Source organism: Opisthocomus hoazin, chromosome 8 (assembly GCF_030867145.1).
Source record: "Opisthocomus hoazin isolate bOpiHoa1 chromosome 8, bOpiHoa1.hap1, whole genome shotgun sequence".
NCBI classification, from domain to species: Eukaryota; Metazoa; Chordata; class Aves; order Opisthocomiformes; family Opisthocomidae; genus Opisthocomus; species Opisthocomus hoazin.
In genome coordinates, this window is record NC_134421.1 from 22,401,186 (window position 1) to 22,420,330 (window position 19,145).

General features: G+C 44.2%; 1 protein-coding gene across 2 annotated transcripts; it reads left to right on the forward strand.

The window, feature by feature from the left end:
- Nucleotides 1–1,186: 1,186 nt before the first annotated feature.
- Nucleotides 1,187–16,761, forward strand: NDUFA12 (NADH:ubiquinone oxidoreductase subunit A12). Of its 2 annotated transcripts, none has more exons than XM_075428238.1 (4): nucleotides 1,187–1,334; nucleotides 5,058–5,140; nucleotides 6,112–6,199; nucleotides 16,495–16,761. In XM_075428238.1, the coding sequence occupies exons 1-4, from the start codon at nucleotides 1,246–1,248 to the stop codon at nucleotides 16,673–16,675; spliced, it is 441 nt and encodes a 146-aa protein (XP_075284353.1). In that variant the 5' UTR covers nucleotides 1,187–1,245; the 3' UTR covers nucleotides 16,676–16,761. The 2 variants fall into 2 exon arrangements, with proteins under 2 accessions (XP_075284353.1, XP_075284354.1); XM_075428239.1 differs by lacking the exon at nucleotides 1,187–1,334 and adding an exon at nucleotides 2,299–2,424.
- The last annotated feature ends 2,384 nt before the right edge of the window (nucleotides 16,762–19,145 follow it).

The window sequence follows — 19,145 nt, forward strand, 5'->3', positions numbered from 1 at the left end:
TCCCAAGTCCTGCCTGCTCTGACACGGTACCGTGATCTATTTTTGGCTGGCCTCTGTAGCCCTAGCCCTGCGATGGTCCGTGAAGTAGTTTCTGCACCTTGCCAGACCAGCCTTGCCGTGACAGCAGTGAAATACTCCCAAGATCCACAGCAGGGCCATCAAAAACTCTTCTTCCTGCTGATGCAAAACCAGGAGAGGGCAGTGGGACAAGACGGAGATGCTGGGGGGTGGAGAGGTGGATGAGACAAGAGATACATGTTCCTTAATGGCCTGCCAGTTGGCAAAAGCCAGGGAGAGGCAAGACTGTTAAGTTCTTCTCTGACCATTACCCACAACCTGCATGGGGTGAGATGTCACCTCCCCTATCTCTTAATTGTTGATCTAGGCAGTCCTGGGCTCCTCACTGCCGGCCTTAGTAACTCTTCTCATCACAGATCTTGTGACCTGCATGAAATAAGGGACAGACAGTCGACATTTCTGTTAAAAAGGGCTTTTTTCCCTATCCTGAAGTTGTCTCTTGCTGTTCTTCACATGTGAGCAGTTGGCAAGTGCTCGTTTTATGGATCCAGACACTACGCAGATTGAAAGCCCAAATCGCAGTGACTTCATCAGCAAATACCCTTCAGCAACCTTCACAGCAGCAGCACCTCACTGCGGGACGTGTTCCCGCAGAGCTGCTCTGTTATCCCAGAGCAAGCAAACCACGCGCTGCCCGCACTGGGAGAAGGCTGCTCCGCCAGGCCAGCGGGATGACCCTCCCCTCGGCTGGCGAGGCCGTACCCGGCGTACCCGGGCCCCGCTCCGGCGGGACGCTGGGATCCCACTCCAGCAGAGCGCTGTCGCGACAGCCAGGGACAGGTGCGCCTGTGAAGATGGGTCTTCAGGGAGCCTGGGGAAGGGGTGGTCAGGGGCGTCCAACTGCAGCCTACATCTGTTCGCAGCAGAGTCACCGAGGACAAGGGAGCCGCAGTCCTCACCGCCGCGGGTCGCAGAGCAGGAGGGGAGGGCTGAGGAGGTGCTTGCGAGCCTGAGGCAGGGTCGGGAGCAACGCAGCCGCGCCCAGCCCTGCTTCGGACCGCGGGCAACCCGCAGGCAACTGGCGGACGCTGAGGCTGCCTCTCGACCTCGCCGCCCTCCCGCCGGCGCCGGGCGGACGAGGCGGTGCTGCCCCGCTGAGGGAGGCGGGCCGCCGCGGGGGGCGGGAGGCGGGGCGGCCCGGGCCGGGAGCGGGGACACCGCTCCAAGATGGCGGAGTACGTGCAGGTGCTGAAGCGGGCGCTGAAGCACCTCGGCGGCCACGGCGGCGTCCGCGGCGCCATGTGGCAGCTGCTGAGGTAACGGCGCGCCCGGCGCAGGCGGCGGGGGGAGGGCTCCCCGCCCTCGCTCCCCGCCCCGCCGCCCCGCGGGGTCACCTTGGCGGGTGGCGGGTGCCCCGCCGCGCCCCGTCAGGGAGCGGGGTTGGCGGGGTGGGAGCGCGGCGCGGGGCGGTCGGCGGGCTCTGCCTCTGCCTCCCGCCGGGCGTGCGCGGTGCGGGGCCAGGCCTGCGGAGGAGGCCGCTCCGTGCGCGGCCCCGAGGGGCGGTGTGCCGGCGGCGGTCCCCAGGCAGGCTCCGGCGGGTGGTTTCGCTTCTTCCGGCACCTGAGCGGGTCCCTCGGCGCCGAGCCGCCGGCACTGCGCGGGCGGGTTCTCCCGGTGTCCGGCCTGTCAGGCCTTCCCGGCCCTGCCGCCGCAGCCGCGGGGTCGCGCCGCGCTGACGGAGCCGCCCGCCGTGCCGGGGCCGGGCGCCGTGGCGGTGGCCCAGCGGCTCTTGGCTCTGGATCCCCTCGGATGGCGGCGGCTGCCTCCGGCTGCCCGGTGCGCAGGCCTGAACGCCGTGCTGCTGCTGAAACCCGCCCCTGTGAAGCAGAGAATGAATTTGCCTGCCTCACCGGCTGTGGTTCTCCAACACTTCGAGCCGTACGGCTGCCTCCTTGGCGACAGGGGGTTGTCACCGCTGGCCTGGGCTCGGCTGTGGGTGCCCTCCAGCCCCAGAGGCGCTTTCTACAGAATTAGCTGGAGCCTTCGTTTCCAGCCGTGTCTGTCCGTTGTTCCCCGAGCACAGAACCTCGCCTTCGTCCCCATGAAACTTCCTTTTACCTTTTTTCTGGGCTCACTTCTCATCTCGACCTCGTGAAGAGTATTTTGAATTGCGATACAGAGTGCTTGGCGCTCCTCCCAAACAGGAGGAGCTGCGGATTTACTCCGGTGCTCCTTTTCGTTCAGATCTAGGTCTGAAGGGTGCGCGATCCAAACTCGGCAGTGGCAGTGACCTATGTTAGCTTTGTGGCTGGTTGTGGAGAAGTGACAGAACGTTTCTTCAGGGTGCGGTGAATGTTGTAGGCCTGACCGCAGAGCCAAAAAGTGGGAAGGCAGGAGAATGGGAAGGTGAGGATTCGCAAAGGTAAAGTTCTCTGCTGTCTGTCAAGAGCTCTCTTATGCTAGAATAAACAAGCCAAGGTTTCTGAGCCTTCTGGAAGACTTTTTTTTTTTCCAGTTATCATAATAGCCATTTTTCTGTTATTTCCTGCTGTTTAAATTGATGTGTTTTGAACAGTTAAATATCACATTTTACACAGTTGCTTGGGCCTCATCAGTATTTTCATGCAGTGGCTTTAGCGCTTGCTTTGTTCACCGAGGACAACTCAGTTCACCTGGTACGTCCTAGGATCAGCTTGTCTCTTTTTTCCTCACGTGTCACGTAACGGGCAGCTCATTTTTGCCGTGTGACATCCAGATGTCTTCCTTCTGATTACGTGCACAGTGCTTCAGATCTTATTAGTCTCCAGGCGCACCACCTTGCGCTGTGACCTTCATACTGTTGGTTTTCGTTCTGGTGGTATCACCCTGAAGGCAGTACAAAACTTCGTGTACAACAATGTGACTTTCCTCTGTATGGTAATCCCGTAACCTGACAGACCCCTGGGCTTTTTGGGGGTGGGGTTTCTGTTTTGGTTTTGTTTTGGTCAGGAACCGTGTAAAGTGTTAAATAAGGCTACTACCATCAACATTCTTTGCGGAACTTCACTAGTAACCTTCAATTAGCTCTGTATTTCTTTTTTCAGCTGAGCAGGTTGTCTTCTTCCTGTTAGTCAGTGTACTGCTCCCTTCACAATTACTATACATTTTAAATTAGTTTCTCATTTGTTTTGCGGCACAATATTGTATGCTTTTCTGAAGTCAGCTTGACTTTCGGGAGGTCTCAACTTTTTATTCCTACTAGCTGTGGTGACAGGCAGCTTCTGGCTTTTCTGTCTCCACTGCAGAAAGCAGCTTAGGTATACCTTCCTCTTGCACAGATTTTTAGAGGAAAATTTCAAGCTCTTAAGCAGTATGAGTTGGTCCTGGTTAAACCATGACATAGTGAAAACAATACATGATTTCCCTGGCTAGGATTTTACTATTATTTTCTGTCACACCCACGCCCCCAAAGTTGTTTTCTCCACTTTGTTTCCCGTCTCAGGCTGTAGCTCTTATACTGGCTGCTTTCAAGAAGAAATGGAGCTGGGGAAATAGAAGTGTAGAAGAGTTTGAGTATTACGTTTCACCAGAGTGCCTTTTCCTAAGCACATCTTAATGAATGTCTTGTGAGGGAGCTTTTGTGAGTCAAAGATCCCAGGCTATGTTGACACCTTTCTGCCCTGCAAAAAAAGGAGAGCAGGCAAGACTGGAGGCCGTTTTTTTCTTTCAGAAGACTGAATTTAGAAGAGAGGTGTGCTAGGTGGAGAATCACACCTGATCCTCATAACTGTGCCAACCACAAACATAGCTGCTGCCTCCCCTTTACCTTTCAAGCCATTGAATCTTCCATCCCAGCTCAAGGGATAGACTTGGTGCTTACAGGAAGAGTAATCAAGGTGTATCTTTCTTGCAGCAGTTGATGTGTTTAAGAAGTAATTACTGGTAACTTGGAAAAATGATTTACGCAAGTCAGGAGACTCTTTCTCTGCAAGGGTTTTATTCTGAATTTCCCTGCTTTTCTCTGCATGTTTCCCACTAAGGTGGCTGGAACAGGTTTTATGCAGTACAAGTCAAATTATTAAGACCCTGTGGGTCTGGAAACATTCTCCTTATTCAAGACTCGGTAGAATTGGCTGGAAAGTGTCCTCTGGAAGCCATAAATACTGAGATCAAACACTAAGAGGTATTTGGGGCATGAAGTCAGGACAAAGGCGTAAGAACTCTTAAAAGAAAGGGGGTGAGGGGGGAGAAGGAAGGGAGAGCAGCAGTGAAATAGCTCTTTTTCTGAAGCTAGGAGCTCGGGCTTGGATAGCTGAGCCAGAGATCTTGGAGTGTTCCTTTGACAGAGGTGAGCTGTGTCAGAGAATGTTTCTGCCTGGGACCACAGAGGTTTAAAACGAGCACTTGGTGGAGTGATTATCGCTTTTGTGCACCGTGGTGGAAAAGACAACGAAAAAGCTTTATCTGTGGGTTAATACAGTGAACTTCCAACTAAGGAAGCATGCATGTGCACATCCCTGCTGTCACTTGGGACTGAGTTGAGAGTGTGTGTAGTGCTACTCCTGGAGGTTAGTGCCCACACAGATGTGTGACATCTCTTAAGCTGCTTCAGTGCTGACCACTTCCCATGGCACTTCAAGCTGAAATGGTAGTAACAAAGAGTTGGGAAGGATGGTAACATCTTTGACTAAGTGAATTAACATGTGTTTCCGGGACTCCCTTCCACAGTATTTAAGGTTTTGTGAGTGTTAAATTACACTGTATTGCCGAGTTGCTTTATCTTCCTCTATAAAGAGCTTTTAGATGAATAGCCCCCCAAAGCCTTTCTGTATGACTTTTATTATCCTGTCAGTGGGGCGCATGGTAAAGGCGTGCTGACAGCAGTTGCAGGAATTGGTGATTATGTTTTGCGATACTTAAGCTTGAATAGTTTTTTTAACAGCTTTACATATATGTCTTTAAGAGTTTTCATTACAGATCTTTACCAACCATAAGAAACCTCTATCACAACTTCATTGTAAGATGATGTCAACTGAAACTGTTGCTTTGGGAATTCACAGGGTCAATGATTTGAAGACTGGTACGCTGGTAGGAATTGACAAATATGGAAACAAATACTATGAAGACAGAAGAAACTTCTTTGGTATGTGTGCTAATGTGAACATCTCCTGACTGGCTGTCCAACTTTTTATAGCTTGTGTTGTTTCTGCTGGTGAAATAGAACTTGTTGCCTGCCCGACTTCCTCGCGCTTGATGTGTGCGAGAGGGGGCCATAGAAATGCTTTGACATCTTTTGTCTCTTTACTGCTTCCCTCAATTCATTTGCAGACATAGTCAATCTGAAATAATAAATATGGGATAAATACAAGCCAGGTAGATGCTCTACGTGTAGGTGTGCTTATAAGATAATGTGATTGAGACCTGAATTTGGTCCTTGAGCTAAAAGCTGGTAGCTTAACAGGCATGGAAGAAAGAGAACTGCCTTTGAAACTGCCTCACAGCTGTATTTACTTGTATGATCACTTCAGGGCAAAGAAACACAGGTTAGCTTAAACTTCCTATTACCTTAAGTAACGGGATTTTAAATAACCTTTGTAGAGTACTTAGAAAGGTAGCACCTAAAGCAACAAAGGTGACACATAAGCACTTGACTCTTGTCACACTGGTTAGGCCAAGCTCTGCCTACTATAGGTTAACTTGTAGGGTACCTGGGGAAAGCAGTTGCTGGTAAACATTGCTTGGTAGTTTTATATGGCTGAAACTTAGTTTAATCATGGGTTACTAATGGCAATGTCCATTTGGAAAGGACTCCTCCTAATGGGGAAAAAAAAAATCCCCAAACCTGTTTCTCTGCCTGAAAACTTTATAAGTTCCTGTTTCTCATTGTTTATACAATAGCTAATAATTGCTCCCTTGTGAGAGTGTTGGATTCAGCCATATAAAAATACAGAAGACTTACAAAAATGAAAGCTGTACTGGCTTTGAAGTAAGTGCCCATAATGGTAGATACTTGTAGTCAAAATACTTTTCCTTGTGTTTTCATGAATTCTCTCCTTTATTGGAAAATCGTTTGGTTTTTTGACCTAATACAATATTTGTGTTTGTTAATTTAAGGTCGTCACAGATGGGTCAGCTACACTAATGAAATGAATGGCAAAAATACGTTTTGGGAAGTTGATGGAAGTATGGTGCCCCCGGAATGGTAAACCATTGAGCTTAATAATGTGGACAGATACCAATTGTGTAATTGCCTGTATATTTTTTTGTATTACAAAGCAGAAGATAAAAAAAAAAACAAAACACACAACTTTATGTTAATCAAATTTTCTTGGATGCACCTATCTTACATATAACCAGAAGATTTCAGGCTGGTTACTTTTCATTTTGAACTGCATTCATAATGTTATGTTGCTCACTGTCCTGACAGCCACACTCATTGCTGCTTGGAATGCGAAGAGCATTTTGCCAGCCAGATTGAGCAGGTCAAGCCAGTCTTCCAGTTTTCCTTATTGGCTGTGATTCCATCTTTATGCTTGCCAAAGCCGGCAATAGCATCAAGCGGCCAGGGGTAGAAAAAATTCTTTTATTATCCATTCTAGACAAGAACCTCAAGAATGTAAGCAGTGATGGAACAGCATTCCTTAATCCACAGCTATCAACAGCATAATTGTTTCAGTTGATATACATTGATACTCTACAAGATGATGAACAGCAAAGGGCCAGGATGCTCTGTGTGTTGATTGCTGTGTGACTATAATTTTTCTTAAGATTTTAGTTTCTGTTCATGTGTTTCAGTAATAATGCTGTACAACCTTGAGCTCCAGAAGGTCACTGGCTACACAGCTGTTAATACCATTTTTGTCTTCCTAAATAACTCGGGGGGGGGGGAAACACATACAAAATAAAGTTACAGCGTATGCTAGCAAAAAGCAATCTCTACCCAGTTCTTGAGGAATATGAACAGCACTTCAGCCATGAAGCAGTGAAAGGAGATATGAAGTAAGAGGTGCTTTGGGTAGACTGAGCATTGCTGAACACTGGTTTTTATTATTCCTGTGATAGGTGTTCTGTGCCAAGGCTGAGATTGACTACCTAGACAGTCTACCTACGCATTTCTCAAATGTTCTCATCAGCGCCACAATTTAGGAGTTCAGATAATCAGTTTTGTTTCACATTCTCCTAGCCTTAAAATTACGTTTAATGCAGTTAATGCTTTTTTCTGTCTTCTCCAGTAAGAGCTTAATGGCATTGTTTTTTGAAAGTGACATTAGAATCTCAAAAACTAGCATGTTCATGCGAGTGTGGGGCTGTTCCCTGTTACCTGAATCATAACTGTTGTTTGGTTCTAGCTTTTATCCTTCCACTGTTAGACTGTGACAGTTTTCAAGATTTTCCTTATTTTGAGGCAGGTTTTTGTTGTGTTTTTTATTTTTCTTTGCTCATGCTTGTGTGTTGTTTTTTGTGTCCTTACAAACCTCGATAAAGGGTTTCTTCCTGAGTATCAAAGTCATATTTCTAGGATTAAGTAGCTTGTTTAGATCGCATAAATTAGTAAGGTAGAAAAACTTGTTTTCCTAACAATGTGGAAACGAATGCCCTAGAAGAAACAGTAAATGTTTCATTATCTTCAAGACTGGTCAGTGCATTGGGGCACGAAACAGTAAACATTCCTGTGTTCTAACGTGTTTTTGTCGGGAAACGTAGTTGTGCAGGACTGTTCTGGTTTTGTGGTTTGTTTTTTTTTGTCACTCATAAATTTGTATGTCCCATGGCAACCTTACACATTTATGTAGGAATCCTAGCTTTGTGATGCATCTAAATCACTGATCTGTAATCCTATGCTGTTCAAATACATCTTTAAAAGTACAAGTATTTTGTCTGGGAATAGATGCTGTCATTTAAGACTGTATTTTTTTTCGTCTAGTGGTATACTGTCTTAGATTTTTAATATGGCATAGGCTTCTGAATTGAGACTGTTAAAATATTGTACAAGTTGCTGTCAATGTAACACTGGGGTCATGCAACTGCGCAGGAAATGAGTGGATTTTTTTGACCCAGAAATTGGTTGGAAATAAATTGTGTGAAATAAATTCTATTAACAAAGAGATTAATTTGGTCCATAGCATAATAGTATCTGTCCTGTTAGTTGTAAAAAAAATATTTATTTCTTAAAGCACTAGCTGTCCCTTCAACAAAAGGAAAAGTGAGACAAGTTTATCATCCTCGGGTCAACTGGGATGTGTATAAAGTACCGTTGTAACAGCTGGGTTGTGATTTGAATACTTCTTCTAAATGCTGATTTTTGACTCCGGGTTTCAGTTAATTCAGCTCAGTAGAGCATTTTGTGGGTATGTTATTGGACCCTCTGCAGGTGGAAGCAGGTTTTACTACATTGTTTATGCTGGTGTTACTTTCAGAAAATATTTTGCAAATATTGTGCCTAAAGATGACACTTTTAACAAAATTGAGGTTTAAGGCCAAGGCTAATGTAGAGATTTCAGATTTTGCTTTTTTAAATAGTAATGCTAACTAGTTTGTAACGGTGTGTGTGTAGGATGACGCTGCTGATTATTCTGCTGAGCGCGCTGTTTTCTTGGGAAGTGTAGAGAACACGAGCAGATGTGCAGGATAAACACTTTCGTATTTTTTCCAGCATAAGTCATACTACAGGTTGTTTTTCTCCATGTTTCTGGTTGTTGAATACACTCTGCATCTTAAGGTACAGTGTTTTGGTCAGTTGTGTGCCTTCAGGATTGTGGAATATGAATGACTGTTGAAATACCATCAGGTGGACCTGACTATGCATGATGAATTGGAAAAAAGTGTTTTGGTATATTGAAAAGTTCTAAGAACAACTGTCTGGAAAAAATAAAATGATAATTCTTTTAGCTAGCCTTTACCTTCTGTCAGTTACTGGAGAAAAGGAAAAAGCAACAAGAAAAAACATCTCGTGTAATAACATATTGTACTACCGTTGTTAGGAACTACTGAATATTTTCAGTATTCTGAAATAATTGATGTAATATCTTTTGACAACGGATGTGCTGAAATCACAGTCTGAAGGAAATCAAAAGAGTTGTTTTGACATATGTCTACTACATGGGGAATTGAGACTGCTGCTTTTTTAAAATGTTGCCTTACCAGAATGTGTGGGCTTGTGGTTTACTCTGATTTAGCTGTGTTATTTAACCTCTTTGTTACTCTGGGTTTTCTTTTCTTATCTTCAAAATCAAGATGCTGGTATATGCTTTGGAAACAAGTTAATTAGATTTTTTTTTTTTTTTTTTTTTATTCCCTCCATGCTTTCATTGGGAATGATTAGTATTAATCTTCTTGTAATGCTGTAAACGATACTGGGCACATTTTTTTTCCCTACACAAAGACATCTTTTACACTGTTAGACAGTTAGAAAAGCCAAAATACTTGTTTCGTCTTAGTACTTCCATTTTTGAAGGGTGTGCTTGGTGAACTTATAAACAATAAAAGTTAAATCTGTGCATACCAATGCCTGCATGCACTCTATTTAGTGCTTTCATAGATGTCTCCATTACAGAATTTCTCTAATTGTTGGGCTGTGTGTTCAGCTCATTTCCAATTTACCGTTATGTTAGAAAGCCCAGTATCACCTTTTGTTCCTCGTTCATTTATCTCCCAACCTAGAAATACTACAGTTAGCAAATTGTCTCCAGGATCCCCAGGTGATACTATTTTACACAGCTGGCATATGCTGCTTCATGCATGTACTCACAGTCACACATAGTCACAACTTACATACAGATCCACTCTTTACAAGCAAAACTTTTTTCTGTTTGCTTAAAAATAGCAAAAAAAATAAGCAGGAAGATAATATGGATAAATGACTTTCAGGTTTAATATTTTATACTTTTGGCTGTGTGTAAAAGCTTTTGAAAGGTTTCAGGGAAGAAAATGTCAGTGTTAAGAGGAACATGTGACTCCTTGTGAATCCCTGAGCAGCTTGTAAGTACTAGTTAGGGTACCAAAAGTATTTTCACAGGCAAAGAGTTTTCTTAGTACAAACTGGCTATCCTGAATGTGTGCTTCTTGATAATAATGCTGTTTGCTCTCTTCCTAGCGCAAGGGCTATAGGGGTTATAGTTCTCTCCATCCACCCTCCCACCTGCACCAGTAGAAACAGGCTTGGGTCACAGGCAAGCTGAAGCCTGGGTGAAATGTTCTGGGCAGGTTTGTTAGTAAGGAAGTGTGCTTAAAGCAATGTTTGCTGCTGCTGCTGCTGCCACCCCCTTAATGAAAGGCTGCACAGAGAAGTGAAATATTAGGGGTGTAAAATAAGGATAGATGAATCAAAGAGCTCAGTGCTGCTTTTTTCATTAATGCTATTACCAGCTGCAGGCTATCTACACTCAGAAGTTTGGCAACATAGCAAGTTGGATTGTCTCACTTTATGATCACAAGAGGAAAAGGAGGAGTGAAATTGTATGGCTGAGTGCAGAGACAGAGGGCAGGACCCTGCTCTTCTGGCAGCTGCAGCCTCTTACTTTACGGTGTGCAGGAGTAGGGCAACGGGCAGGGCTGCAAGGATGATCTAGGTATTACGGGGACAGGATGTTGAGTAAGTCCACATTATCACAGTACTGAGAAAGAAGCGTGTCATCCTGAGAAGTAGAAAGAATTACTGGCTGCACTCATGCAAAGTGACTTTTCCTTTCTGCTTATTACCAGGAAGACTTATATAGGGTATAGCATTTGACTCTGGGTACCATGCTCTTAAAGAAAACAAATATATGCATACACCAGTGGAAGAAGCCTAGGGAGGAGCAGCAGGAACAGTCAGACGCCTGAGGACAGTTGGAAAGAATTGGGGTTGCTTAAAAAGGAGACGAAATGACCATGGATATAAGCTTGAAGCATTTAGTCTCTTGTGGAAGGGAAAGGCACAGTCTGTCTTGGGTAGAATAGATGGATAGAATAAGAAGTAAGTTTAAATTACAGAAGGAGTGCTACAGAGTGGACATTACTATCCTTACCACTAAAAAATTCTACTCATCTTTGCTGGCATAACTTGGTTTAGGAAGATGAGCAAGCCAGTATTACAGCAGCTCCATAACAACTTAAGCAGGTGTCTGCAGGGAGTGATGTGGATGTACCTGATACTTGCTTGAGCCTAAAGCCTATGCAGAGTGTCTAAATTCCTTCCAGACTTGTATTTTTTGATTCTTTGAACCTCACATCTAAGGGTTTGGTGGCTATTTCCACTGAAACAAGGTGAGGGGAGGGGACTTGGTATCTCATGTCTTTAATCTGTTGGGGATCAGGGGAGAGAATAGCATTTTTTCCCAAAAAAAATTCCTCTATCAGGCTTTATTTTCAGGTTATGTTCACATCTCATGCAAGAGTTCGCTATGTGTCTGTTTATTCCTGCCATGGGCTCCTATTCGCTATTCAGTGATCAGGATACTGCTGTCGCTGAAATTTGGAAGAGCACGAGTTTGCTTTTGGAGGATTCTTGGAGTTTCAGCTTGAGCCCACTGAGCGGGGGCAACTTGGAACCCAGTTTTCCACTTTCAACAGGGTTATGCTGTCGAATAAGGCATCCTTTGGACAGCATATAAAGTGCACGCGCGTCAAGGACTGACATCCTAGATGCTAGATGTGCTTCTCTTGCATCATGTTCAAAGCCTTTCGTGGCTGTCTGCACACTGTTCATTTACCATGTATCTGGTTTAATGGAATTTTGTTTGTTTTGGCCAAACACTTTGCAAAAACAAATTGACAACTGTTTTTTGTATACAAACTGGTTAAAAATAATCTGCGTGTTCAATATGTTATGTCATGTGGGGAAAGAAGAACTGTAATTTGAGGGTAGTTTTCTCCTTTTGCAGGGACACTTCATTTTGCCAGCACTGTCCTATGTATGTGTAATGTCTGTCCTGTACTTTGATATTTATTTCTTTATGGTGCAAATCCGACATCACTGGAAGGAGCTTCAGGAGTGCTAACTCTGTACAATGAAATATTTCAAATTTAACTTCAGTTTAATAGTCTAAAACCTCTTTGTTAGTTGATCTAACAGCTGAAGGAGAGAGGAATGTAGCATCTCAGACTTAAATGTGCCAACATACAAAGAAATGTTAAGAAATGTGCTATCCTCCTGTAAAATCGCTGCTTTTCAAGTCAAGGAAAACAAAACAAAAAGATTGAACAGAAAAGGAAGGACGGGGTTAAATTTCTGTCCTTTCAGGAGCTTCACAATAAATTTGTGGGCTTTGTAACTAGATTAAATGGTAGTGTGGTGTCTTCAGGTAAATGGGATGCTGTCTCATTACTATACAATCTTATCTTGTAGTAGCTTGCATGAGAAATCAGAGCTATCTCCCATGTATAAACAAATAAAAACTTCTTGCTTGTCCCTTATTCCTTCTCTTCACATTCTTCTCTGCCCTTTGACCATGACACACATCTTCACTTCTTTTTGGTCTTGTTGCAACATGGTTAACTTCTTAGAAAAAGTGGATGGGAGCAAGTTGGCAAACATCCTGAACTTACGTAGATGGTGCCTGAACCTTGCAGATGCACATATGGTAGTAGCTGTGGAGTTTGTGTAGCATCCGTTCTTGTTTGACAGCTTGTACATCATATAATTGGCTTCGGTCCCTTATAGCTTCAGTTTGAAATCTCCTTGCTTTTAAATATTTGTCTAAGACTTAGGAGAAAATTCTACATAGTCTGGAGAGTATTTGAAGATACTTTGAGGTGTCTTTCATCTGTTTACCCACGGAAAAGTCCAGAGGCTTTGCCTAGCCTCAGCCTGCTTGGTAGTGACTCTGCTTTGTGATTCAGGAAGCTGCCTCAGCCTCTTCAGAGCTTCTGCTACCCTCCTGATTTTCTTTGCTCTGTGTTTGTTGTCTGCTTCTTTGTAGGTTTTAAGCCATTAATTGCTTTTGAATCCTGTTTTTCCATGCATGGATTTATAGGCAGAGTTTGTATAGAAGTCTGGCCATCTGCAAGACTTCCAATCTCTTTATTCATGCTGTTCGATCTAGTGCGTGAAAAGCTTTTCTTGAGCATCTGGGAGCAGTCTATGGAGACATCAGGGCTTCAAAGGACTCTTTGAGGGAGGTTGTCAAGGGGAAAGTCTTCCCAAAATAAAGTTTCCCGATTTTACATATTTTTGCTTAAGTGGAGAGTGGGAGTTTTTGTGTGAGAGAACAGACTCTCTGCAAACCAAGATGCTTTTGTAAGTCACATGATGGGCTTTTAAGGGAAATCTGTTGTGACCAGGCTTAAGCCTTGAAACTCTTAAATTTAAGTGTACTTAATAGTAGATGGAGTTCTAAAACTTTTGAAATCTCTTCAGGTATTTCAGTACCTGTGACTGTACTGACATGTCTCGTAGGTAAGCATTTTTATTTCTGCTTCCCAGTGAGAAAATGGGATTTAAGGGTTGGTTTTGCTGATCTGTTTAAATTTGAGGCCGATTTCATGTTTATGTTATAGAACTCTGGAAAATTCTGAGATCAAATACATTAATTACTCCAAAATACTGTATTTTAGAAGACTTCATAGATTTAGTCGTAGAAAACCTGCAAAAGAGTAGTTCAAAGGACAGAATAAAACTATTTAAGTGAGTAAAGAAGTCAATATTGTGATAATTTTTCTGACATTTCAAGGAGTGTACGACCTGAGTAGACTTGTAATGACAGAGGTGCCAGACATCAACGCAAGCTTGAAATCTAGTTGATTTTAACTGAGCTTTAGTACAGTTCTTGTGCTCCACCTGCTCCAGCCTGTCTTTCAGGGCCTTTGTAACTGCATTTCTGTCTGAGAAGACAATTTTTTGTTTGCCCTGTTGGTGTGCACAGCTCTCGGGGGAGCATGGGGATGGTGAGGCATGGTGACAGGTGCAGACGTAAGATTTTGTCTGCAGGATCGCTATCCACTATTACCAGAACATCACTAGGTGAAGGTGTGTGAGATCGGTTTGCCTCTGTATGTTACAGAAGGCAATTTTGAAAAGCTGAGGCTCCTCTGGAGTGATAATATTTTGAAGTGCAGTACTTAAGCCAGCGTTGGCAGAATGTGTATGGATACATGGACTGTTCTTATCCCCTTCCTCTCACGCCACAGAGTGTGTGTTTCTTTGTGTTAGCAATGGAGGGCTGGCTTGTTGGGTGTGAGCATATGATGCCACCTCTGTCACGTTAGCTGTTCTACAGCGTTTCTGCCAGCTGTGATGCTAGCCATCATAGGACAGGTGGTCTGGAGCACACTAGTAGGCAGAATTCCTCTAATGGCTGTGAACTGGGAGAGGGAGTTCACCTGAGGTCAGAGCTCTGTGTAACATGGCCAGGGCATTTCAGAGGCTGGTAATGCCAGGTTTAAAACCCAGGAAGGCCTGATCCTGTATCCTCAGACCACATTGACTTTAGTAGCACTATGGGGCCACCTTCTTCCACACAGAAATCACTACCCAAAATCTTTTTTAATAGAAGTAGTGGGAAATGTATACTTGAAATGATACCAGATCTACAAAGGAGAATGGGGGGAGGAAGAGAGGGATCCCCTTCCCATTCATGTTGCACTGGGTCACTTCATCTGAAAGTATGTATAACTTTCAAACTCTCAAGTGGATTATTTTTCCCATAGGAGGCCATTCTTTACCTCTAAACAAGGGGTTTCTTCTTACTTTTACAGGATCTTATGGTTCCATCTGGTTTTGTGTTCAAGCTAGTTTGCTGGCAGTCCTTAAGTTCTACAACGTGTGGCTTTTGTTTGGGGTTTTTGTTTGTTTTTTACTTACAGAAAATTAACATGTGGCTGACTTTTTTTATTTAAAGTGAGATTTTGTACTGAAGTTATAACCAAAGTTGTGAGGTTTTCTTTTTCTGAAATAAATGTCTAGAAGCTATTTGACTGAAATGATAATCAGCCTTCTGTAGACCTTTCCAGATTCAGAATATACTTGTCAGTCTACTTTTCACTACTTTTATTGTGGTTTTGTTCTGCTGTATCAATGAAGTATGCCAGATTTGTTGCTAAAGGCTGAAGATGCAATTTTTAGGCTTTCTAATAACAACTGGAATAGAAGACTTCTTATTTTTTGGTCAGGTCTTTGGCAAAAGCTGATTAGCAGAAGCCTCTTTAATTCTACCTCAGTAAAAAATACATAAGCTTGCAAAAAAAGTCATAACCTCGCTTCTGTCATAACTGTGTATACAGTATGAAGCACATGTAAACTGGCAGATGATTAAAATGTTATTCAGGTTTGAAAGTTGCTTTGCACTGAAATGGAAATGGGATGAAATCAGTTCAGTTGATCTTTGCTGTAGTGTTCCAGTAAATTGTTGTGGAAAATACTTTGCTTGATCATTAATGTTGTTTACATAGGGAGGACTGACGTTTAGTTCATAGGTAAAGGATAATCACTATAATCACTTGGTAATTACCCCGTTACTAATTGGTATTAATCATTTTATTGTGCAGTCAGTAAACATTCATGTGATTGTTCTAGGTGAAACTGCATCATTAATCCATATCCCAAGTGGCAGCCTCAGAAATGCTTTGGAGATGGTATTAAAATTGTGCAGTGTAGTCTTCTGATAATTGAAAACAAAATTAAAAGCTCAAACCTAAAAACTTTCAGACAACAAAACAAAACCTTGTGATTTTGTCATTTGTAGTGCCTGCCTTGACCTTGCTGGCTGGTTAAGGCCGTACAAATGCAGAACAATGAAATACTCTCTGCCCACATACGAAGTGTACAAAAGAACAGGAAATTCAAACTCAGGTGTGCTTTCAGTTGCTGGGAAGCAGAGCTGTTATTTATCTGTTATGTTTGTGTAATTACGCTAAATCAGTATCCTGTAGTCTCGTTCAAAGTCATACTGGATTAAGGAGTAATCCGTAAGGATTTAAGCACAGGAAAGACATGGACCTCTTGGAGCAGTTCCAGAGGAGGGCCACAAAAATGATGAGAGGGATGGAACACCTCTGCTGTGAGGAAAGGGTGAGAGAGCTGGGACTGTGCAGCCTGGAGAAGGCTCCAGGGAGACCTTACTGTGGCCTTTCAGTACTTAGAGGGGACTTAGAAGAAAGCTGGAGAGAGACTTTTTACCAGGGCCTGTAGTGACAGGACAAGGGGTAATGGCTTCAAGCTGAAAGAGAGTAGATTTAGACTAGGTAGAAGAAAGAAATTCCTTGCTATGAGGGTGGTGAGGCCCTGGAACAGGTTACCCAGAGAAGTTGTGGGTGCCCTCTCCCTGGAAGTGTTCAGGGCCAGGTTGGATGGGGCTTTGAGCAACCTGGTCTAGTGGAAGGTGTCCCTGCCTATGGCCGGGGGTTGGAACTAGATGACCTATAAGGTCCCTTCCAACCCAAACCATTCTATGATAAAATTAACCACCCCCACCCCCCAATAACACTTAGTGTCTCTTCAGAGGAGAATCCCAGGGAGTCAGGAGGAAGGCTTGTTAGAGATCATGTAATGTTCCTTAATAACTGTGTCTCTTTCCTCTTCAGGCATCGCTGGCTTCACTCAATGACAGATGACCCTCCAACTACTCATCCACCAGTCGCTCGTAAATTTATCTGGGAGAACCATAAATTCAATCTGAGTGGCACTCCTGGACAGTACGTACCTTACTCTACTACTCGCAAGAAGATACAGGAGTGGATCCCACCTACAACAGCTGGCAAATAACAAAATATGTGACTTGCCTCAGCTTTGACTTTCAGTGCAAATTGTATTTTCACTGGGTTTGCTCAAAATAAAATCCTCCTGTGACAGCTGTAGTTTAGTTTATTGAATTGGGGGGAAAACAAATGAGAATCGGGAAGAAGTAGAGGACAGAATACATGACAAGTCTTAATCTCAAGATGTTGGGCTTTTTGTCATATTGTCAGTGGCTTGTCTTCACATAAGCAGCTCTCAAACTCTTTCTAGCATGATAACCATTCCTGTGACAGTCACTTCTCACATTTGTACCATTCAACAGAATACAAGTATAAATTTGAAATACAGGATTCGCATCTTTAACATTATCCTATTATAGTCTGTGCTTGGCAAATAATGCATTATTCATGTACTATTTTAGGAAGCCATCTCTTGTCTTATAAATGTTTTAAGTTAGAATAATAAGGCAAATCAAACATTATAGTTTTTATTATAAATTCTTTGTGCATGAGTATGCATGCATAGCTGTACTACAGTGTGGTATGATACATGATATAAAACTTGTAAGGCTACAGTAATCAGATGACATCTTGCCCCCCAAGAGAACTCGGCCGTAAGCAGAGGGCCCCCTGTCACAGAAGTCCTTTTTGTTGCTTCTGTGTTACTGATGTTCTCACAAGGGTTTGGGATGCGCCGTTTGCCCTGTGGTGATAAGACTTCAAAGGTCTTTGGGAGTTTCAGAATGCACGCTTTTTTGGGGAGGCAGAGAAGTAAAATGTACCAGAACCTATTCTTAAAAATGTGAAGTTTGTGAGTTTGCATTTGGAAGAGTGGGTTGGGGCTGTGGCTTTTTTCTGTATCTTGCAGGTGGTTGGTTCTTACTCCAGCCTGCTCATATTTTTCAGCAGGGCCGCCCTCTCCACAGGGCTGCATGCATCTGGTGACCGGTCTGCAGGTACCTCTGACAGCGGTGGGGCCCGCCCAGCTCCTCACTGCACCCCCCACCCCGCTGAATGGGGGAGAAAACAGAAAGCTTGTGGGCTGAGAGAAAGATTGGGAGACTGCTTGCCAGTTACCGTCATGGGCAAAAGAGACTTGACTTTATTGCCAATTAAGTTAGATTTGCATAGTGAGAAACAAAGAAAAAAAAAAAAAGTCAAACACCACATCCCCAGCTTCTTCCCAGGCTCAAGCTGATACCTTCATTCCTGACTCCTCTGCCTCCCCCCTGCAGCAGCCCTGGGGAAGGGGGCTTGTGGTTGGTCCATGACAGCCCCTTTCTGCTGCTCCTTCCTGGCGCGTTCCACCGCGAGTCCTCTCCACGGGTGTGCAGCCCTTCGGGCTGAACTTGCTCCAGCCCAGGCTCTCCTGTCAAGACATGCCTGCCTGCTCCGGTGTGGGCCCCTCCGGGGGCTGCCAGGAATCTGCTCCAGTGACTGGAGCGCCTGCTCGCCCTCCTCCTGCTCCTCTGCCTGCGCAATGTTTTTGGCCTTTCTTCAACACTTGTTCCCAGAGGGGCCGCCATCTTGGCTGAGGGGCTCAGCTGTGTCCCGGGCAGGGGCAGCTGGAACCAGCTGTGTCGGTGCAGGGCAGCCCCGGCCGCTCCTCGCAGGCTGCCCCGCAGCCCCCGCTGCCAGCGCCTTGACCATGACACCCAATACGCTGAAATGCAACAATCATTGGTAAGGACAGCTGAGAAGGGTTTGGAAGATTTTGTATTCTTGCAGTTGCTTGTCAAGAAGAGAAAACCCACTTCGCTCCCCAGTAGCCACCCCGGCAGCCGCGCTGCTGGCTCTGCTGGCTTCGTTCCCTTCCCATCCCTGCCTCACTGGGTTACTTAAACCCCAGTTGCTTCCATATTAAATAAATTTCCATATTAATTCATTATTTAAAGGTGGGGGTTTGAGCTTTAATTGCTTTAAACTAGCTCTAGTCTTTAAATTGATAAGAAGTAGCACTTGCTGAGATCTCCTAACCTATCTAATTAAAAAAGGATAATGTTTAATTTACTTTAAGTCAACAAAAGCCCTGAGTGCAGCCGAAAAGCAATTTGAGCCGTACTGAGCAGCATACGTGGAAAGGACTCTTCCAACGTTTTCATCCTGATAGATTATTTGACTTTAAGAACCCAGTTTCCCCCAGCGCTGTTGTAGAGCTTCATTACCAACACTCCTCTATACTTGCCCTAAGGGCACAAACCTGGGTAGAGCAATTAGCTCTATTAGTTTTAGTCTCTACTCTTTTTTTAATGTGTTTTCTACCTATTTCATTCCTCTTCATTGTCCTGTGGATTTTTTGGATTGCAGTTTCAACACGCATCAGGAGGCACAGCTGGGACCGAGCCACTACATTCAGGGGACAGACAGGGACACAGCAGATCTTCCTACACCTCCCGTGCTGGAGAAACAGGGCTCAGAGCTGGTTTGTGGTTTTTTATCAGCTGGAGCAGAGATACTAAGGGAACAAACAGTTTTGAGCAGCTTTGTGTGCGGCAATA

What these genes read in the sequence shown, in the direction of transcription:
- NDUFA12 (XM_075428238.1), top strand. Translation starts at nt 1,246, where the DNA reads ATGGCGGAGTACGTGCAGGTGCTGAAGCGGGCGCTGAAGCACCTCGGC. An exon ending in GCCATGTGGCAGCTGCTGAG is followed by an intron (nt 1,335 to 5,057) that starts GTAACGGCGCGC and finishes GGGAATTCACAG; the next exon opens with GGTCAATGATTTGAAGACTG. An exon ending in AGACAGAAGAAACTTCTTTG is followed by an intron (nt 5,141 to 6,111) that starts GTATGTGTGCTA and finishes TGTTAATTTAAG; the next exon opens with GTCGTCACAGATGGGTCAGC.